Here is a 22,120-nt window from a genome sequence, read left to right as displayed (position 1 = left end):
TCTCTTATAATCATACACAATCTAGTTTAATCTAAAACGTGTTTTTATGTTGTGCATACTTTGCCTGATCTGGTCACTTGTAAAAGTTCCCTGATATCATTGTCATCATCATCACCTTTACCTTCAGTATTGCCATTATCAGTGTCACTCTAATCTGACTCACTGTTACTACTTGAGTCAGTACATGTATCACTGTCCGTGTTCTCTATGACATTCAAAACTAAATCATCATCATCATCATCATCATCATCATCATCATCATCATCATCATCATCGTTGTCATCATCATCATCATCATCATCATCATCATCATCATCATCACTGCTACCATCACCATCTTATTTTAACAACGACATTCACAGACAGTGTGAATGATAAGGTGAGATGGTACACTCAACAAAATGCATCGTTTTATTGAACAATTTTCTTACAATATATGTATTTTTATTTTTGTATTTTGGCATATAAAGTACTCGTAAAAATAAATGTTGAGTGCTCATCTCACTTTTACATCTCAAAACACACAAAACAAATTGACAATAATTTAATTTTCAGTTTGGTCACAAAACTATGGATTGTAAAATGTGACCCTCTCCCAAACATTGTAATGCAAAATATGACCCTCCCCCAAGAACAGGTTTGTAAAATGTGACCTACCTCCCGATTCCTCCGCCCCCCCCCCCTTGTAAATACTGAAGGCTCCCTTATTTTAGTTAGTTACTTTTACGAAAAACAAACAGATAAGAACAACAGCTGATAAATACTGACAAACATGAACGACAGAGTAGATCAATATCAACAATGTTGCTATGCAACAATATGATAATATAATCTAGCTAGCTGCAAGTGCGTTTGAGTTTGGGTTTTTTTAAATGTTTTTGAGCTTTTTTCGTTCAAACTCAAACAAACGAAAAACTGAAAAACAGAAGAAAAGCTACAATTATTGCAGCTATCCATGAGCCAGACCCTGATGATAATTAGCCTATTGTGCAGGCATGCAAGTACCAAAACGAGGTACTAAATGAAACATTGCTGTCCTAAAACTATTTTTTAGATTTCAAAAGTGCTTTGTGGACATCTTTATTTAAATTTAGATTTCTATTAATTGTAATTTTCATCCAAAGTTAGATATATTTTTAAACATAATGATAAATGATGTCTGAAGTTGGCCCGTTCCCCCACCCCCACCCCCACCCCCACCCCGCCCCCACAGAAAGATGGATGGGTATGTGGTGCCAAAGTGCTAGTGGGCCACTTTTTCACGATAAAGTCCCTACACACACATAGGTCGACTTGTCATTTTAAAATTCCTTAATCATGGGGTCGATACTGCAAAACGTCTTGTTGAAGTATCTACACCACAGTGTCAGGATAATTAAGCGGGTGATTGTGATCAGAAATTCCTCAATGAGACTTTTTTTAATTCTACAGGGTAGATGTTTTGAATTTGAAATTGTGCCGCACATTCCCGTCTGAAAATTTGAGAGGACCCCCCCCCCCCGGCCCGTGTAAGGGTGTTCTATTTGGTCGCCTGATTTATGTTATTGTGACCTCATCACTGCTGTTCGTGCACGAGACTATACGTGATGTATATACTGTAGTCATTTGAAATGGCTTCCGCTCAAAACATTCGCGGCGATTCATTGGTCTTCTATGTAAATGGGAGAAAGGTATGACATCTTGGTACTTCCTAAGAAATACCAAAGCCATTATTAGGCCCACATAAGTTAAAAATTAAGCAGTGCATATAGTTGCTATTTATACCGCAGACGTTTGACCTTCGTCTGTGACCTAATTGTACTTAGCTTGCTATAGTGCCAGTAGTTAACATGTTCTTCTCCGACCCTTTTAGCAATCAGGAATATCAACCGATCGGGATACATGACATTTAAACGTAATAGCTATGACATAATTGTTTCATATTGAAACAGGCATGTATTCTTTTTACTCTCAAATACACACACAAAAAATGGGTTGGATGCAGGTTGCCTATAGGCAAACTTTCCACTATACGTGTCACTGTTAAGAGTATCTGAAATAATACTTAATATCTGTTTATCACGATCGGGATAAATACGGAAGGCAGATAGTGTGATTTTATCTCGATAGGGATAACAAGGAGATATAAATTCCTGACTTTTGAATGCCTCTATCCATGCTGACGACCACCAGAACTTACGTTGGGGAGCTAGGGAGAAAATGAGGCTGGCGAACAAATTTCGGGACGTGAAGGGAAGGGGGCTCGCTCGGGGATTAACTATTTGTTCATGATTTAAACCAAATCAAACCTAGTGAGCCGTTAGTTATCTCGTACATCTTCATAATTTCTTTGCTTCAATAATATAAGGCTTAGTTACGGTTCTTAAACTTATATTTTATCATAAGGCAGGTGATAGCCATGACAATGAATGTATGTATGTTTGTATCTGGAATACAATATCTTCTGATATATTGATGTGTGTGTGTGTGTGTGTGTGTGTGTGTGTATGTTATAGATATTACATATATAGATATATACACAAATAACACACACACACACACACACACACACACACACACACACACACACACACATATATATATATATATATATATATATATATATATATATATATATATATATATATATATATATATATATATATACACACACACACACAAGGGGCGTCAGCTCCTACACGTGTCACGTGTCACGTGTCACTTTTCTTTCCTCAATTATTTTCATATTGGCAATGTACAAACAATCACACGGTTGTCTTTTTCAATCTTGCAAGTTGAACTATACTTGGCCAAATTTATATTTCCTTTTCAGGTTACTGACTGTGACATTGACCCTGCTATCACTCTGTTGTCGTACTTAAGAAGAAAACGTATTCTTTGGATGCCTAAACTCATCGTCAATTAATTAATTAATTACTTGTAATATACAAGTATTCACAATTATACGTATGTGATTCGATCTGTACTTTTATAGAGCTGTTCAAAGAGAACATTTGACCAGCTGCAGTGTATATACTTAGTTAAATACCCTACTAGTAGGTACAATTTTCTGCTATGTGCACTTGTACTCAGTAGTATACAACTTTAGCTCTGTCCTATCAAACTTTATCACATTACAGATTATTTCATCACTGTATAAATAACATGTCAACGATTCTTAAACCCATACATGGTGGTTGTACATGTTGTACGTTATGTATTCTATAGATAATCTATAAAATCCTATAGAATTGATTGCACTGATATTCTTTGTATAGTGTCTTGTGAATATGAAAATACTGTTTATAGAAGAATTATAGAGACTGCATACCTGAAAACATAAATTATCATTTGCTCTTTTTGTAATATGTTAAGTGATTATTGTTTGTTCACAGAGAAACACATATGCAGGTTAGATTAACATAGTTATTGATAATGATAATTTATGAAACATATATATATATATATATATATATATATATATATATATATATATATATATATATATATACACATATATATATTATATATATATATAACTCGGTGAGTATCAATCTGCTAAGACAGTGCTCTATACCGCAGTGGCAGAGCGCAATAGTTTTGGTAGTATATATATATATATATATATATATATATATATATATATATATATATATATATATATATATATATATATATATATATATATATATATATATAAAATGAAAGAAGACGAGTATGATATTACATTATGGATTTACGCTACGGACCGTTTCACCAGAAGGATCTTCAGGCGTAACATTGCAGTCATTCACTGCTGCTTTATGTCTCAGACTACTGGCGTGGTGTATATATATATAATTTGTCTCTACAAAGTATTTAAACTTAACTTTGGTAAATTCAGTACATCTAACCGGTAGTAAGCTAGGCTGTGGTGAAGGAGGATGTGGAGCTTGTACTGTGATGTTATCAAGATTTGACCATCAAGTCAAGAAGATATTGTATCCTTTCTCAAATTGTTTTGCACTTGTAGAGTTGATTTTATCAATAACCAGTGTCGATGCTTTATTTCTTTCTATTCTATTCACGGTGTCGGAGGTCGGTGTTTTTTATGAGGGAGGGCACAATTTTTTCATGTCAGTTGGTGGGAGGGTCACTATTTTTTGTGCAATGTTTTCGATCAAATGATATTCCAATGAGAGAGGACCGGAAGGGGAGGCTCAGGTCTTGGGGAGGGCTTCTTTCTCAGGAACTGGACTTCTGAAAAACATCGCCCCCCATGTAATATATATATATATATATATTCCCTTATTTAAGACACACAGTTTAGTTAATTGAAAATAAATGACATCAAAGTTACCATGGTAGCTTTTTGTGACTTTACTTCATACAACGTTTATCGATAGAAACAGTGGTACGGTATTAGAAAAGGAGCTTGCAAATTGTGAATTGAATTTTGTGAAAATAGTACAGATGTTTTAGAACCAGAGTAAAATGCACAACGGGGTTGATACTTTGAATAAATTGTCGATAAAGTTGTGATGAACATGTTCCACATTCAAAAACAAATTGTCATTTGTAAATACTTTGGTCTTCCTCAGTAATATGAAGAAAACAAATTGCTTGTTTTCCTTTTCAAAATGTTCTTGATTTCTGATTTCTTTTATACTACATTTATTTTTCTATATACTTTACAAAGACATTATGCAGTGAATGCTTGTTATACCCCTGTATGTTCTGTACATGGAATGGCTGTCACTACAGTGGAGGGTGTTGGTTCATCAAATAAATTACATCCCATTCAGGTACGGTTTTCATCTCTATATGTGATTATTTATTTAAAGTTACACTAGACTTGTAGTGTAATACCATAAATTATGACTAGTTCTATTCATTATACACATACGTGTGGTGATTATATTATGCACTGATATCGTTATCTCTAGCTATTCAGGTAAGGTATTCATCTCTCTATATGTGATTATTTATTACGGTTACACTCTTTTAGTACCACAATATTCCTAATTCTGGGCACAAATATTGCTATAGCAACTTGAAGCTCAATAACATTGATTTACTTTCATTTTCAGATTCCCCTTTTTTTTAATCTGTAATTTTCATATCACCAAGAATCCCCCGGGGGGGGGGTTAGAATCATGAACAGTGAACAACATATCACAAAGTAATGGATTTATTGTCAAATTCATAAAACTGCTATGGGTTTGTAAGCAGAATGCGTATCAGTCCAACTACAGGAATTACACCGACGTTTTTGGTCTCACACAAGAGACCTTCTTCAGGGATAGACTTATAACAAACACTGTACTAATAAGTGCACGGTGGATGTCTACCGGTTAGAGCAGGTATGGTGATTTATAACACACACTGTAACAAGTGCACGGTGGATGTCTGCCGGTTAGAGCAGGTATGGTGAACTTCTATACTGAAACCTTGTGAATGCTGATGTCATTTTCTTGTTGTCATAAAAAAGGAACGTCTTGCAAAGGCTCATGGTTTACAATGTGGGTTTTGTACACCTGGGATTGTGATGTCAATGTATGCATTGCTACGGAACAATCCTCAACCAACATGTCAAGGAATTGAAGATGCTTTGGTAGGAAATCTTTGTCGTTGTACAGGTTATCGACCGATACTTGAAGGACTGAATACTTTTACCGAGGTATGCTTTGATAATCCTACATTGATATTTAGCTAGTATTCGGTACATCATCTGATTGATGACATGTATCCAACTATAGTTTGAATTGTCAGAACGTCTTGTCTTTAATACAGCAACTATGATGTTTTAGCCGTCTTCTGAATGAAACAAGACAACAAATGACGAAGCTAACATTTGCTGAAATGCATATACAGAAACACATAACGAGTATGCAATCTGCTGTAATTTTACATGTAACAAGATCATAAAACGTACATTAGGCTCAAACGGTGATAATTATTATATTGTAGATGGTCCTAGATTTCCATAGTTAAGCTTGGTCTCAGTGTTCTAAATACCTGCTCTGAATTTCAGAACGGTTGCTGTGGAAACCCAACGTCCTGTAGGAAATCATCGAGCAATGAAGATGTAAGTAGTGTCGTTTTTAAGACAAAGTAGAGATCGTTGTATTTTAAAAGAGGTAAAACGACCCGGTAAACGTCTGAACAAATCACGATTTTTTTTACTATTATAATTAGCGAACTGTACATGTTTTACCTCACTTGATCAAAATGATGTAATGTTTTAATTTGTTATTGTTTTGAGATTGATTGATTGATTGATTGATTGATTGATTGATTGATTGATTGATTGATTGATTGATTGATTGATTGATTGATTATAACTAGAACTGTATTCCTACAAGATCAAACAGAATAAACATTAAACCGAGCCATTCACAAAAGATACACAAACCAGCGGTTTTCCCCTATTTTAATTCTAGATGGTATGTGGTCTTTTCACACCCAGTGACTTCGCTCCTTATGACCCATCACAGGAGCCTATCTTTCCACCAGAATTACAGGTAATATTCCTTCACAATGTCAAAGTACACCATAAATGTAAAGCTGTAGTGTAGGATGTACATATATGTTTTGTTTGAGTATCAAAATTCACATTTTACTCTATAAGCTAGTTAAAATATTGAGTGTGATTAAAATATTAGAACTTTAGAACTAGTGAATTAAAAAGAGAAGTTTGATAAAATCGATATGTGTTGTTAAATCGGCATTGATAATCATTTACCGTGTTTATTACCAATTTTTCTGATCTTAGTTGAGTGATGAGTTTACCTCTACCACTGTACGATTCATTGGTAAATCTATGACGTGGATCCGACCAATCACATTGACTGAATTACTGAGATTGAAATTAGAGATCCCTGATGCTAAACTGGTGGTAGGAAATGCTGAACTCAGTAAGTTGATATCATTCTGAACTATGAACTCCTGAGTCAAAAATGACGGGTAATTGGTCATTTACAAGCAAATTTTCAACTCACAGAGATGAATGGTCGTTTGGTTTTTCTTGACCAATTAGCATGAACCTAATGTTACAACCTTCATGTTTTATATATATTATATTATCATCCTGTAGTGTTTTATTTCCATGATGTCATTCGCATCTTTTAGCACTTACTACCAAGACCTAATGTTTGGTTTATTTTTCAGAATTTGAACTGATGGGAAAGCAATCAGCACATCAAACATTGATATCACCAACTTGTATACCAGAGTTAAACAATGTTGAAGTCAGTAATGATAGCATGACATTTGGTTCTTCAGTAACACTGACCTGTATGGGTGAAGCATTAAAGAAACGAGTGGAAGAAATACCACGTATGTACAACATTTCAATGTACTTGCTTAAGTTTGTCTTTGCTGGAGTTTAATTTTTGAAATTTAATTTGAAGGTTAATTTAATAAGATAGACCATATGTGGATTCACAAGTATTAGAGATCAATGTACCGAAAAAGACTAAATCAACTACCATTTCTATTTCGTGACGTGACACATGTATCATTATGTATGACAATCTGCAGTAGAACCAAAAAATAAAATTCGTGTTTTTCACGTACAGATATTTGAAAGTGTAGATGTCTGAAATACTGGTACACTGAATAGCTTACATTTCATTCTCTTTTTGTGATTTTCAGGACTTAATGGACAAGTATATACCGCTTTATTGGAGATGTTTGATATGTTTGGTGACATTCAATTAAGAAATGTATCGGTATGAAAACAATTTAAATCCAGATTACCATAATTGCTCTTAAACGTAGACGATGATGATATCATGGTTACATCCCAATTGTTGTAAATCCCTTGACACTAAATAAATCATAACTCACATAATTACGTCATATATTTTTATTTCAATTAATAATCAATATTGCTATCTGAAATCTACTTTTGTAATTTATTCCCACTTTGAATCACGTAACGCCTATTGTTTTACCTCTACCGTATACATCAGGGCATTGGTAGCCACATAATGACAGTCAGTCCACTCTCTGATCTCATTCCACTATTGATGGCTGCTGGTGCCACGGTCAATGTTGCCTCTCATCAAGGTATTGTCAAACTACAATGAAAATAGTGATCACCATAAAGTTTCGAAAAAATGTAAAAGAATTTGGGAGGGGTATTAAAATACTATAAATTGTGTAGTACATATAAGCTGGGCATCTGAATACCTGATCAGCATAGTATAGGAATTGCAAGTTTATTTGTTTTTTACTTCCATAATGTGCCTCGAAATTTTTGAAATAAATTTGTTATTCATACACCTAACATAATACTTATGAGTATAACTATAATACTTATGAGTATAACTATTGAAATCGTACAGTCTACATTTATTGTATAAAATAGGAGGAAGTCGTACTGTTGCCCTGGATACCAAATTCATTACCGGCTACAGAACAACTTGTTTAAAACGGGATGAACTACTGGTCAGTGTAACTATTCCATCGTCAAAGGAGGTAAGTTGTATAAGTCATACACTTGAATAAATGATCCACAATATATAATCCAAAAATTTCCCATGAAATAATCGAAAATAGTCCAAGGACTTGTGTATAGCACGATGTTAATTACAGCTACAGCCCATTATGAAGTTTACTACAATAACCATAACATATACTTGTCCTTAATTCAATGTATCAATTCAGGTAACATTAGATGATGACAAATTTTAATGTTCATTTTGACGAAATGTCTAATTATTAGAAAGGGTGGCCTAAAGTCTGTCCTACAGAATATATCAAGTGCATCTTTTAAAAATAGGCACCAACAATTATGAATATCAAAAAATGTAATATTCATGAAACGTCCAAGTACTATGCGACAATGTTACCCTACAAGGTAAGAACAATTTGCATAAATTCTCTGTTTTCTTTTTCACAAAAGAGAGAATATTTTAGTGGATACAAGGTCAAAAAGCAGGTTCATCGACGTGATAAAGCTGTTGCCATAGTAAATGCAGGTTGTAGAGTCCAATTTAATGGCAATGCTCACATTGTGAAAGGAATGGCTCTTAGCTTTGGTGGAACTGGATCAAGTGTTGTTATGGTACCAACAATAACAGACAAAATGGTTGGAAGGTAATGTCACAGTGCTTTTTTATATTTTTATAAAGAATTACACAAAACAGGATTTCAGCAGAATATCTGAAAAGATTAAATGCTGTTGAGTATTAGTGTTTAGTTCCAGTAAAAATAAAATCCAAAATTTGCTGCATAGAGCTATTTTTAATGACATGTACATTTACAACCAAGGAATGATTCCCTAATATTTCAATCACAAGGTATGTAGTTCTAGACCTACTAGAAAACGGAACGTCGCAGTCACACGTCAACGAATTATTATCTCTATGTGGTCGATGAGGCGAGGGCGCACAGTACAAGGATATTCGAATACGGTTATGGATATGATATCGGTACATACAAAATAACTCGGTTAGCTTTAATTTTAGTAATGCGGAGCTCCGAGGACTGTGAGAGTGTCTATAGACCTACAAGCTACTAACTTGCATGATTCACGGCTGATAAAATGTCATTCTTATTTCATTTACCATATGGAAAATACTCTACATACCTGTAGGAAGTTGTTGAAAGAGATCTTCGCAATGTCATGTTATTGACTAATCAGAAAAGTAAATTTAATATATGCGTTAAGTTTGTCTTTTTGACATTGCTTTCTTTTAAGAAAATGGGATGACAATCTATTGAAGGATGTTCTCCAAATGTTAAATGAAGATCTTCCCATATCAGCAGAAGGTGGAATGGTAGAATATAGGAAAGCATTGGTGCAGAGTTACTTCTTTAAGTTCTACACTAGAGTGCTAAGTGAACTCCTGGAAAAGCTGGTACTATTTTTAACACTTAACAAAAACAATGTCACTGGGTAGATTATCTCAAACTGTTAGATGGACAGTTTGTCAGTCCAATTTTTGTTATATTTGTCTTTTTATCTTTTACCCTTTGTATTTCCATTGCCCTTTTTAATTATCTTGTTCTTTAAAAAAAAAAACGAAAAATATTAAATTTACTGTCTGTTAAATGAATTCAGAATACGTTCTTGATTAATATCAGATGATGAAAGTAACTGTACCATTTGAAGAACTCAATGTAACCATGGCATAATCTAAAAGGGATGTATGTGTCAATAATAACAGATACTTTTTTTAATATGATGCAAAGTATGACACATAACATTTTTTTACTACGCTTCATTCCAAAACTCATTAATAAGGTAAGATTCTTTTCAGAGAACTCTAGTTACCCTTTCGACAACTTATAAACCCTTTGTTTCCACAGCCACATACAGTGCCTGCTGTAGATAAATCTATACTGTCAAAATTACAGAAACAGGAAACAACTAGCACACAACTATATCAGGTAGGTTAATATTCATATTTCTAATTACCCACTAATGTCACCTATCATTATAAGAACCTAACATTATTATTAGTAGTAGTAGTACTTTATACAGTAAGAAGAAAAGAAGTAATAAAGAATTGATGTATGTCTCATATAGGTGCTACCAGATGGCCAATCTGCCAATGACCCAATAGGACGACCTCTTATGAATGAATCTGGCATTCAGATAGTTAGTGGTGAAGCTGTGTTCTGTGATGACATACCACCAATACCAGGTAAGGTTACGAAAACATCAAATATGTTACAAATACCAAATGGTCATCCTGCCTTTGACGAGATCAATAAATCTGGCAATCAGAATGTTGCTGGTTAAGCTTGACATTATGAAAAGTGTTGTTTTAATTTGTTTCAATTCAAAAGCACAAAACATTTGCAATACCTTGCCATGCATACTTTTTATACTCAAAGAATCGAAATATTACTGAAAGGGCAATTATACAAATATATACAATATATTTTCATAAATATTCCACATGTAGATTTTGTAAGACTGAGCTATTGCTACTGTATATTATTTGTATGCTTTACCACGCTTGCTATGGCATGTTGTTATGCAATAAAGATTGACAGAATTCCACAAATAACTACTTCGTCCTCTGTTTTCAATATCGATGTGCTTGCATCATTTAGGTGAATTATACATAGCATTTGTATTGAGCAGTCGTCCACACAGCCATATCATGTAAGTATGAAATGAAATATTACTATCAGTATCATCTTGTGAAATAACAAAACGTATGCCCAATATATTAACTATTCAACTAAATTCAGACAGACTGTTTATATTGCAAATATGTACATGCAGGTCATGTTTAATAATATTTTTGTTCAATGTCGTTTACTTATTTTAAAAAATGTATTTACTGTCCCTATGATGCTCTGTTAACAGGGCAAAAGATAGGCAGTACTTTCGGAAACTCTTTGGGTTGAGTTTTGTTGAGATCAAACAGTTAGTAGTTTTCATTGAATTAGAACATATATAAAGTCATTAACAGAAATATGAGCAGCGCATTTTTTTATCACCAATTGAAACATTTCAATTTCACACTAACCATACCATTTAAAGTATGTTTCTAGGGTACTGGAGGTAGCATTAGTTATTCTAATATCAGCTTTTAAAGTACGATGAGTCCATTGTTTTAAACTGAAACCATTAAAAAAAACAGTAATTAACAATTTATTCCATTATTGCATTCCATGACTTACAAACACTTTCAACAAATCGGTCATAGTATTAAAATAACTGTTTAGTATGCCTTCATAGAAAGGGGAATTTTTTAAGAAGTAGAAGAAAATTATAGCATTTTTCAACCCCATGTTTTTCAAAACGTTGGCATGTCCAAATATGCCGTATTGTTTCTCTATCCAGTTCAGTTGATAGAACCACAGCCACATCATTGGATGGTGTTCATTGCTATGTTGGTATGGATGATGTTCCTGGCAGAAACGATTGGGATGTAGAAGACCCAAATGATGAGAAAATTGAATTGTTTGCATCCGATAAAGTAAGAATAAGTAACTGTCGCCATTTTTTGATTGTTTAATGTCAAGATCTACTCTAGGGATAATTTTAACAATTTGCCATATATTCCGATATTATATTAATATAAGATTTGCAAACTGTAGCGGCACAATTTTAATTGATTTAGTTTTATAATGCCGTAGGTTCTCCATGTGGGTCAGCTTATTGGTGGTATCGTAGCTGAGAGTCCTGAGTTAGCAAGCAAAGCAGCTAAGTTGGTCAAAGTTGTCTATGAAGATCTGGACTATGTACTTACTATAGAGGTAAGATCTTCAGAAGAAGGAATGTTGACATGGCGTAAAGTGCGTAAAGTACTCAAAGTATTGCCGATTTGAATGTTAAGCACAGGACACCTGTTAAGTAAAACATTATAACACCCCACAACTTAAACGTGTACAGCTCAGGGTGTCATGTTCAGCATTGATATCAATAATCCTTCCATTCATTCATTCATTCATTCATTCATTCATTCATTCATTCATTCATTCATTCATTCATTCATTCATTCATTCATTCACATCATTCATTCATTCATTCATTCATTCAGTATACAATTCTTCATGCATTCATTCATTCATTCATTCATTCATTCAGTATACAATTCTTCATTCATTCATTCATTCATTCATTCATTCATTCATTCATCCAGTATACAATTCTTCATGCTGCTTTATACATCACAAATATAATTAAACAAGGTATTCATTATAATCACCGATTCTCTGACAGGAAGCCATTAAGTGTGGGTCATTTTTTGAACCTGTTTTGCAACTTGAAGATGGCAATGTGGAGGAACAGTTTGAACAGTCTGATCATGTCATTGAAGGTGAATTCTTTATTGGTGCCCAAAGTCACTTCTATATGGAGACTCAGTGTTGTGTTGTACGACCACAGGAACGTGATGAAATGATGGTAATTTCAGCCACACAGAATCTCTCTGACATTCAGGCGAGTATTTTTTTCTCCAAATCGTTCGTGGCTAAATTTGGATCGATGTGTCTATACGTGGGCATTCATATCTTGTATTTACCCTTGTCACAATGGGAGTAATATGGCATCATGGGTATTTTCATGTCACCCATTTTTGTAACCCAGTGAAATTGAATAAATAGGAGCCATTTTTTGTCATAGAAATACACGACTTGTAAGAACGAGAACACATAGGAACCTACTCCTTATAAGAAAAGACCCTTCTGTTGCGATCATTTGATTTACTTTGAATTATGCCTTCAAGGTCAAGTGTGAAAACGAAGTTAGTTCTTTCATAGTACAGGATTTTTGCAATATTCGAATCCATTTGAATGGCACATTTGGCTGATTTATTTCAAATCCTGTACAAACATGGAACTAAACATTAGATATAAACACACATGCATATTGTTATTTCCATGTCACTTTAATCATAGACCCTATACGAAATTTTGTGAAGGGTCTGTGATTTAATGACTGAACTGTTGCCATATTTGATATTACATGTAATTCTCAAGGATTATCGTTAATATTGGTAAAACGTTGATTATATGAAAAATATATAAAACTATTATGTACCCATTCCTTTATCTGTTATATGCCTCATTGCCTCTCACTGTGGTCGTCTATTATGTCTCTCTTTCTCAAATATATTATATTCATAGACCAAAATAGCTGAAGTTCTTGGCATATCTGCAAATAAAGTTACTGCAAAGACAAGACGTATCGGAGGTGGTTTTGGAGGTAAAGGTACACCTGCAGTTAACGTGGCGACGGCATGTGCAGTTGCTGCGAACAAGTAAGTGACTTAATTAATGTCTTAATGCCATTTTTGTAGTTTTGAAAAGTAGGGAAATATAGCTTTTGCAACCTTTTGTTGAACTCGTTCTTATTCCATCAGGATAACGAAGCATTGCTGGTGCAATGAAAGGAAGAATGCGCTTCACTGAATATCACATCTTACGTGAAACATGGGTTGTCTTTTGATCAGCTAATTCAAACATGTGAATAACGTATCAATGTGTTCATTTATTATAATCTATCCATGCAGGGTTAGGAAACCTGTACGTGTAACGTTAGATAGAGATAAAGATATGCAGTTTGTTGGAACCAGACATACAGCTTTTGCAAAATACAAAGTTGGCTTCAGCAAAGGAGGGAAGTTGAAAGCAATGGAGACACAATTATTTTTGAATGGTGGATGTCATAGAGAGTATTCAGATTTGGTAAGTGTAACAGCACTTTCACTTCAAAGTTATTTGTTTGTAATTTTCAAGGTCAATGTTACCACGTATTCATTTATGATACTCATAAGGTAAAGTTTACGTTATGTTCTTGGGCATGCGTACTGCTTGGATACGTAAAATACAGATAACCATTTCCATGGTCAATATTTTCCTATCTGAAGTATAAACATGTATACTATGATCGACCAATAATTGTTTACATGCAATACACTACATAAAAGTGACTTTTTTAGTTTCCTTTTACAACAATACCAAAGTATAAAATGGTGATATTTGCATTACCTCAAAGAATACAGCAACTAACGCACTAGTCTGGAATCCAGGAGATTGGGGATTTTGAATTTTGTTGGGAAAATAACGAATTCAAAACCTACATCAGCATGGATTCCAGACTAGTAACACACGTCAACAACATCTGAATTTTTAGTGGAGTGTGAATTAGTGATAATAACAAAGTATAAGATATTACAAGAAGTTTACAGTCACAACAACTTTAAACAACTCTTATGCAATTATTAAGAGACAATGCTAATTCATTAACCTAACTCTTTTAAGATATGAAGTTTACTGTTTATATACCATGTGATGGTTCTTTATCCGTAGCAAAAGGTTTTTTGCCGGGGGTCTTTGCTAGCATTTTATTGGCATAGAAAACAGTCTACTACCCAAACTGTAATACACACACTTTGCTATACTTTCCTGTTAGATCTTGACCGTGGCACTGTCATCATTGCATAATGCCTACAAGATTCCTGCTTACAAAGAGTGTGGTAGACTGTGTAGGACCAACATAGCGTCATGTATACCCATGAGAGCACCTGGCACAATAAAGACAAATGCCATCATGGAGGGGATAATGGATAACGTGGCAAGGAAATGTCAAATCAGTCTTGAAAAGGTAACACTAAATCTAAGTAGGATAAAATATCGTGGTTGATATATATATAATTGATCGATACAAGGCGATCTATAACAATAGCTTTGAAAAGTTACTATAACTGTAAGGTTTTTCCGGTATATTCCTCTTACTATTTAATAGTAAGAGGAATAGAGTGATGACTGACTTGGTTGGCTGTTTTATTGGGTTGTTGGTTGGTTGGTTGGTTGGTTGGTTGGTTGGTTGGTTGGTTGGTGGATGATTTACAAGAAAGGAAAATACCATTATCCCCTATTAAACCCAACTCCCCACGAAAAACATGGAAATTAACCCTTCAAGTTACGATGGTTGAGGACCTAAACATCTGAGTGTTTTGGCCTGGTTAACCTTTTGTTACGATAGTGTCAAACAATAATGGGAGATAATGTCAGTCTAGTTAGGTCTCAAAATTTAGGATTGAAAGTGTAAATGGAAAATATTGTAATCAGTAATAGATAGTCAACTCGTTCAGGGAGGGGGTTATGACCCTACCGAACGAGTTGTCTATCTTACTTATACTACGGCATGATTGACTCAAACGGATATATAGGTTACACCCCTAAGAAAGAGTGGGTTATGGCTCAACCAACCGAAATCAAGGTCTCTGATCGGCCAAGTTGGTCTAGCCGTACTGTAAGTACATTTATTTAAATGGTACAATTTGGATTTTAAAATAACAGGTTTAAGGTGGCAAACATACTGGAATATAAATGGTATTATAAAAACAAACAAAATATATTAATTTAACGAATTATCTCTTGATGCTTGTAAATAATAATATTTTTAATAATATTATCAACAACAGGTTCGAGAAATGAATTTTTATCAGGAAGGTGATGTTGATAATTTCTTTCAAGAAATACCAGATATAGGAAATCTATATCGGTGCTGGAATGAATGTTTACAACGCAGTGATTATTACCAACGTCAAAAGGATATGAACATCTTTAATAGGTGAAGTTTTTGTTAATTTCTTGGCAGTATTTTATTTCCCTTTTGGTATAGCATCATTGACATATAGTCACCAAGGTGTATGCTATTTCGACTTGATAATATGAAACTCATAATTGGACAAAGCTATAGAGTACATCATGATATGAATGCAGTTACTTCTTTTTATGGATTAGGAAATAACGGTTATTTAGTAAAATACACACACATATACATACACAAACAAAGTTATATAGATAGATAGACAGACAGACAGACAGACAGACAGACAGACAGACAGACAGACAGACAGACAGACGGACGGACGGACGGACGGACGGACGGACGGACGGACGGACGAACGGACGGACGGACAGACAGACAGACAGACAGACAGACACAGGCAGGTAGGCAGGCAGGCAGGCAGACAGACAGACAGACAGACAGACAGACAGACAGACAGACAGACAGACAGACAGACAGGCAGGCAGACAGGCAGGCAGTAAACTTTAGTAAGAACTAATATTTTGCTATATCTATAGTACAAGTCGATGGAAGAAACAAGGATTAGCTGTTGTACCAATGAAAAGGGTAGCAGGCCTTCCAGTAGCCTATTTGAACCAGGTAAAGTATGGTGTAACATTATATTCTTGCAAGCTAAAGTAGCAATTGTTCTAGTGTAAGGGAATAAATGGTGCATTGTATTTTGGGTTGAAGTTACCAATTTGGCTTTATAAAAACAAGATGCAAACTGAATTCCTGCTGTAAGGACAAGAAAGGTGTTTTGTTTCTGCAAGGATTTTATGTGCAGGTAATTACCAGGGCATTCGAGTGTATACACCTTATACAGCGCCACCTGTCGAAAGGTTATAAGACCATATTGTAAGACACATAATTGTCATTGATATCGCATCTAAGTATTTCACATTATATAATCAATTGACGTGCAAAGTTATTGCCTTGATATATAAAACAACCATTACTCATATAACTAATTAGCGGTTAATTATCATATCATTAAAAAAAATTAGTAAAATATTAATCATAGCATTTTGCACATTCTGAAAGTGAACAAATGTAGAAGGTCTACTACATGTATTCTCTATTGATCTGATTAATATTATGTGAAAGATAACTTTTGAATACCACTCAATTTGATCTGCTTCAAATATCTTTCAGGGAGCTGCCTTGGTGCATATCTATACCGATGGCTCTGTATTATTAACACATGGTGGTATTGAGATGGGTCAAGGGTTACACACCAAGACAATACAGATAGCTAGCCGTGTTCTACGTATACCATGTCAACGTATACATGTCAACGAAACTAGTACAGACACAGTACCCAATGGGATTGCAACTGGTGGATCTGCTTGTACTGAACTATTTGGCAATGCTGTCAAGGTATTACATCTTATGTGTTTCTAAGACAGTAACCCGGCGTTTTATACTCTGATATGATACATACATGATGTCTAGGTCCGGTCAAGTAAACTGTGATCTGTTCATAACAATCCCGAATATACAAAGTACTGTTCTCACTCAATACGTGGCAAAACTGTAAATTTCACAGAATCTTGTTATCGGTAATATCTTATCACTTCACACTCCACTAAAGACATCTCAAAATTCAGTATAAGGTCACAGGTCGTCTTGAAGTTCATAATGTCAATTTCATTGTTTCTTTCATCGACGTGTCTTTGGAAGCATGCATTTGAGAGTAAGCTTAGGTATTTATTTCATGATCGTTCATGAAATAGTTTGAACTACCATGGACATCAGATAGAATGTCTGCAACTATAGCATTTATTCTTTTAGTGGTCTAAGGTAAAGGTAGTACTTGGTTTCTCTTTAGAGTTTCCATTTTAATTTTAATAGGGGGAGTTGGCAAAGTATTGAGCCCGATTTACATAATTTACACTAACATTTGTATACCAAGCATGAGAAACATTCTACAAACATTATAGTTTTTTGCCACTGTTACTTTTATTGTTCTTCAGAACGCCTGTCAAATTTTGATGGAAAGACTGGAACCATTTATGTATGACAATCCGAAAGGATCATGGGAAGAATGGGTAAGGTTTTCAGTTCGACGTGCTGAAAAAAAGTCATGATAGCATAAAGCTATGTTTTCGTGATTGAAATTCACTCATTGCTTGTCATGTATTTAGAAACCAATGATGTTGTTTAGTTGACACTATGTAGCAAGGCAATTTACTCCTAATTCACTGGCGGGTATATGTATTCACTTTATTTCTGGTTTTATTCATGACTTTGCACATTTCAGGTGACGGCAGCTTACATGAACAGGGTCAGTCTATCTACAACAGGGTTCTACAAGTGAGTGTACTATATCAAGTTCATATTGCAAATATATATCAATTTATTGGGATATTTGTGGATTTACTGTTTAGTGTAAAGTGTTCAACAACAATCAAATTAGCAACATGTACCAAGTCTGAAACACTATATTTAAAAATCGTTTCCTCCGTCTAAAATGCCAATAGAGTTTAATAGAGTATCTGAAAAAGCATACTTCTTCATTAGGATACTCTGAAAACTGGACAAACTTATACGGAGTAGACCATTCAACAATTCTGTCTAAAATGGCAAGATCTGCCGAAAATAATAACCACAAGTAACCAAGCCTTTATAGACAGTCTAGATCGACATTTGCCGTCATATTGTAAACGCTTAGAACCTTTAAACGACTTTCAGTCTGTTTAAGTCCCTTTTTTTCAAAATAGCATCAATTGACTGATAACATGTGATCTATTTTAGGTTTTTTATTTTCTTACACTTTTTGGACATTTTGCTGACATTTCAAAAACCTTGGATTTCACTTTTTAAAAATGTAAGCTTTGAAAGACATAACCAAAACTTGAAGATTATGATGTGAAATTTTATCACATTTGCTAAAAAATAAAATTCCAATTAAAAGATCAGTGTTAGAACTATGACCAGATGTAAACTGTGAACGCCTTCTGATAAATGTTTGTGTAAGGATTAGATAGCCAGGTACGTTTAACAGGGTTAGGGTTTATTTTTTATATACAAATTATTTGTCCATGTCCCAATGCAATTCAAGCTCAATTCAAGTTTGTACTTTTTAGAATGCCAAGAGATATCGGCTATAATTTGGATAATCTCCGTGAAGGAAACATCACATATCATTTCGTTTATGGGGCTGCCTGCTCTGAAGTTGAGATTGACTGTCTAACTGGTGATCATCAGTTAAAACGTACTGACATTGTCATGGACATTGGAGAGAGTTTAAACCCAGCCCTGGATATTGGACAGGTAGTACAAAAATTGTTATAATTGTTATATCCCGGCACTCTTTTTGAGGAGCAACATGTAAAAAAGAAAGGATGGTTTTATCTTGATTATGTAGTAATATTTGAAATACCAACCAAACATTAACATATCGACTTTGCATGTAAAAATAAATTGGTAGTTTTATTTGATACTGTTATTTATTATACTCCAGGGATAATAATACTGATAAGACTATATGACAACTCACGGAAGATGATTGTTGCAAATTACATTATCTACTGCCTTCATATTTCAGATTGAGGGCGCTTTCATTCAAGGCTATGGTTATCATGTGACTGAAGAACTTCGATATTCACAACAAGGTGAACTCTTAACCAGAGGTCCAGGAATGTATAGAATACCACAAGTTGGTGATATACCAAGTCAGTTTAATGTGACACTATTGAAAGGTGCGCCATGTAAATCAGGAATATACTCAAGCAAGGTAAGTGTATATATTATCATTTTTTGAAAACAGAAATCATTATTTAAATATAACATCCTCCTGTTAAAATATTCAACTGATTTTTGTTGATTTATGTTAATTTCTCATGGTTTGTTGTGTTGTTAAATAATAATCAATATCGGATAGTTATGTACACAATAGATATTCACATTACACACTGTCCCAAAGTCATAAAATACACTTATTAACAGCTTGTTGAATGAGATTGCATAGACCAAAAACTGCTGGTAACAACAGTTACAACAAAAGGTTTTTTAATTGGTACAGATAACGGAACATTTTTTTATTGACACAAAAATTACCATGAAAACCATTGCTTTGGCTCATGAGGTTTACTTATATAGTGGTTTGGTGCCTATATCTGTGCATGACCTGGTCATTCCTTATGAGCTGTTGTTCACTTTAGCATTTTTTGAACAAATAAAAAACCCGAAAACTTTAAAAAATATCAAGGCTTACTACGTGAACTAAGTCCCAGGGCTGTCTTTGTTTTTTATGATATTTTGATTTTTAGGCAGTGGGAGAACCAGCAATTCACCTTTCTGTATCTGTGTTAATGGCTATCAAAGAAGCAATATCATCTGCTAGGTCTGATCATGGATTAAGTGGACAGTTTGAGTTAAACAGTCCTGCTACACCAGAAAGAATTAGACTTGCCTGTACTGATGACTTCTCAGATAAAGCTAAGGTTGGTAATCTATAATTCATTTTGTTTAAATGTGTATCTCAGGTGGATTAGTATTATGTTATATCTCCAGCTTTTTTCAATATTTATACCTGGTGTTTATTCCTAGTCTAGATAATATATCAATCTATTTATCACGGTAGCTGAAAGAGAAACGCAAATATATGGATATCAATACGAAAGCAATTTACAAAACATTTGTTGGAAATACGTGTTACATCCTGTAATACACTCTATGTGATTTTAAGTGTATAGTACATACAGTGACAGTCAACATGTTTTTTCCATTTAGTTAAACCCGTCTATTGTAATTAGAATAAATTAGAATGGGTCGAGACGTATTATGATATCTTATATACAGGATACTCGTATAGTATCAGAAAATATTGGTCAATGTGATTGTCAAATGATATACATTAATAGTATTTGCATTCCTGTATGCAAATGAGCGCGCAATCGCTTAATGTATACGAAATCATGTGCACGCTGGTAGTATTTTTTTGCAAAATTTGCTTTTTGGATGAACATTCGTAATTATTACAGCCCTATGATCGTTGAGTGCCAGTGAGGTTACGCCGTGGTATTTCCACTTGCATTTGCAATATTTTCTGCTGTACTTCTGTAGTACAGCCGCAGAGAACACTGCCAGCATTATGCAAGTACCCCTGACTACACCATATTTGCACTCACTCGTCGTGGCGTTCTGTCATAGAAGTGTTTGTATTGGAAAACAATTCATTTTAACTCAAATAGTTTGCAAGTCCTATCTAAAGTATTTTTCCTTTTATACTTTGCTCAGTGTCAGAATGTTCTATATATATTCAAAACTATCGACTCGCTTTATGATTTTTCTTTTGTTAATTCTCACACTCCAGGTATCACAAGCTGAAGCAGACTTCTTCGTCAGGCCATGATATATCTTGATTATTGAAGCTCTTACTTTTTAGTTTGTCTGTGGAAGCTATTGATACCTTACAGAAAATCACAGCACAATTCCATCAACTTTCCGAGTTTGTCTTCTCAAACTGTGACAAAACTATCTTGTGCCGAGTTTCTCTAACTACATGTATCATGGTGTAATGTTTGACTGGCATTCGCACAATTAAAGATTTTCAGTAAAATTAGACTATATTTTAATAATACAAGCTTTAAATTCCATACAATTTGGTACATACATGATTCCAAAGTACACGTGACTTGTAAAGCGTGTTGGTGTAACTATTTGTTTCTTAGAATTATTGTATATTCAATAATGTTTGGTAAATAGACAATATCTTCAAATTTCATATAATTTGACAATACAGTGGTGATAAAGATGATGATGATGATGATGGTGGTGGTGGTGGTGGTGGTGGTGGTGGTGGTGGTGGTGGTGATGAGCTGGTTGACATTGCATGTAAAATAAAGGATAGTTCTGAAGTAGAATCGACTAGTTATTTTATTTCAAAAATCCAGATACACCTATGAAAACAAATGATAGTATAATAGGCTACAGTAGAGAGAGAGAGAGAGAGAGAGAGAGAGAGAGAGAGAGAGAGAGAGAGAGAGAGAGAGGGGGGGAGAGGACGAAGGGAGAGAGGGAGATGAAGCTCAATCATCAGTCAGATATTAAATTTTAAGATGACCTTTGTATGTTACTAGTAACATAGTAGCAACAACTCCGAGT

General features: G+C 34.3%; 1 protein-coding gene across 1 annotated transcript; it reads left to right on the top strand.

The window, feature by feature from the left end:
• The first annotated feature begins 1,610 nt into the window (after nt 1-1,610).
• Nucleotides 1,611-21,464, top strand: LOC144434850 (xanthine dehydrogenase/oxidase-like). The gene is made up of 32 exons (XM_078123364.1): nt 1,611-1,670; nt 2,813-2,870; nt 3,863-3,959; nt 4,658-4,763; nt 5,450-5,638; nt 5,993-6,046; nt 6,402-6,482; nt 6,734-6,875; nt 7,129-7,296; nt 7,615-7,691; nt 7,935-8,031; nt 8,333-8,442; nt 8,870-9,063; nt 9,668-9,827; nt 10,279-10,359; nt 10,499-10,616; nt 11,032-11,083; nt 11,771-11,906; nt 12,067-12,186; nt 12,653-12,871; nt 13,558-13,691; nt 13,944-14,118; nt 14,846-15,037; nt 15,861-16,009; nt 16,528-16,609; nt 17,165-17,389; nt 17,986-18,060; nt 18,273-18,325; nt 19,099-19,285; nt 19,560-19,748; nt 20,284-20,457; nt 21,330-21,464. The coding sequence occupies exons 1-32, from the start codon at nt 1,611-1,613 to the stop codon at nt 21,366-21,368; spliced, it is 3,993 nt and encodes a 1,330-aa protein (XP_077979490.1). The 3' UTR covers nt 21,369-21,464.
• Nucleotides 21,465-22,120: the final 656 nt, after the last annotated feature.

The sequence above is a fragment of the Glandiceps talaboti genome, chromosome 5 (assembly GCF_964340395.1).
Source record: "Glandiceps talaboti chromosome 5, keGlaTala1.1, whole genome shotgun sequence".
In the NCBI taxonomy this organism is placed as follows: Eukaryota; Metazoa; Hemichordata; class Enteropneusta; family Spengelidae; genus Glandiceps; species Glandiceps talaboti.
This window is presented reverse-complemented; position numbering and strand designations above follow the sequence as displayed.

Coding starts and splice junctions, on each gene's coding strand:
- LOC144434850 (XM_078123364.1), top strand. CDS start 1,611: ATGGCTTCCGCTCAAAACATTCGCGGCGATTCATTGGTCTTCTATGTA. Junction 14,119..14,845: donor ATAGAGAGTATTCAGATTTG/GTAAGTGTAACA, acceptor CTTTCCTGTTAG/ATCTTGACCGTGGCACTGTC. Junction 18,061..18,272: donor AAGGATCATGGGAAGAATGG/GTAAGGTTTTCA, acceptor TGCACATTTCAG/GTGACGGCAGCTTACATGAA.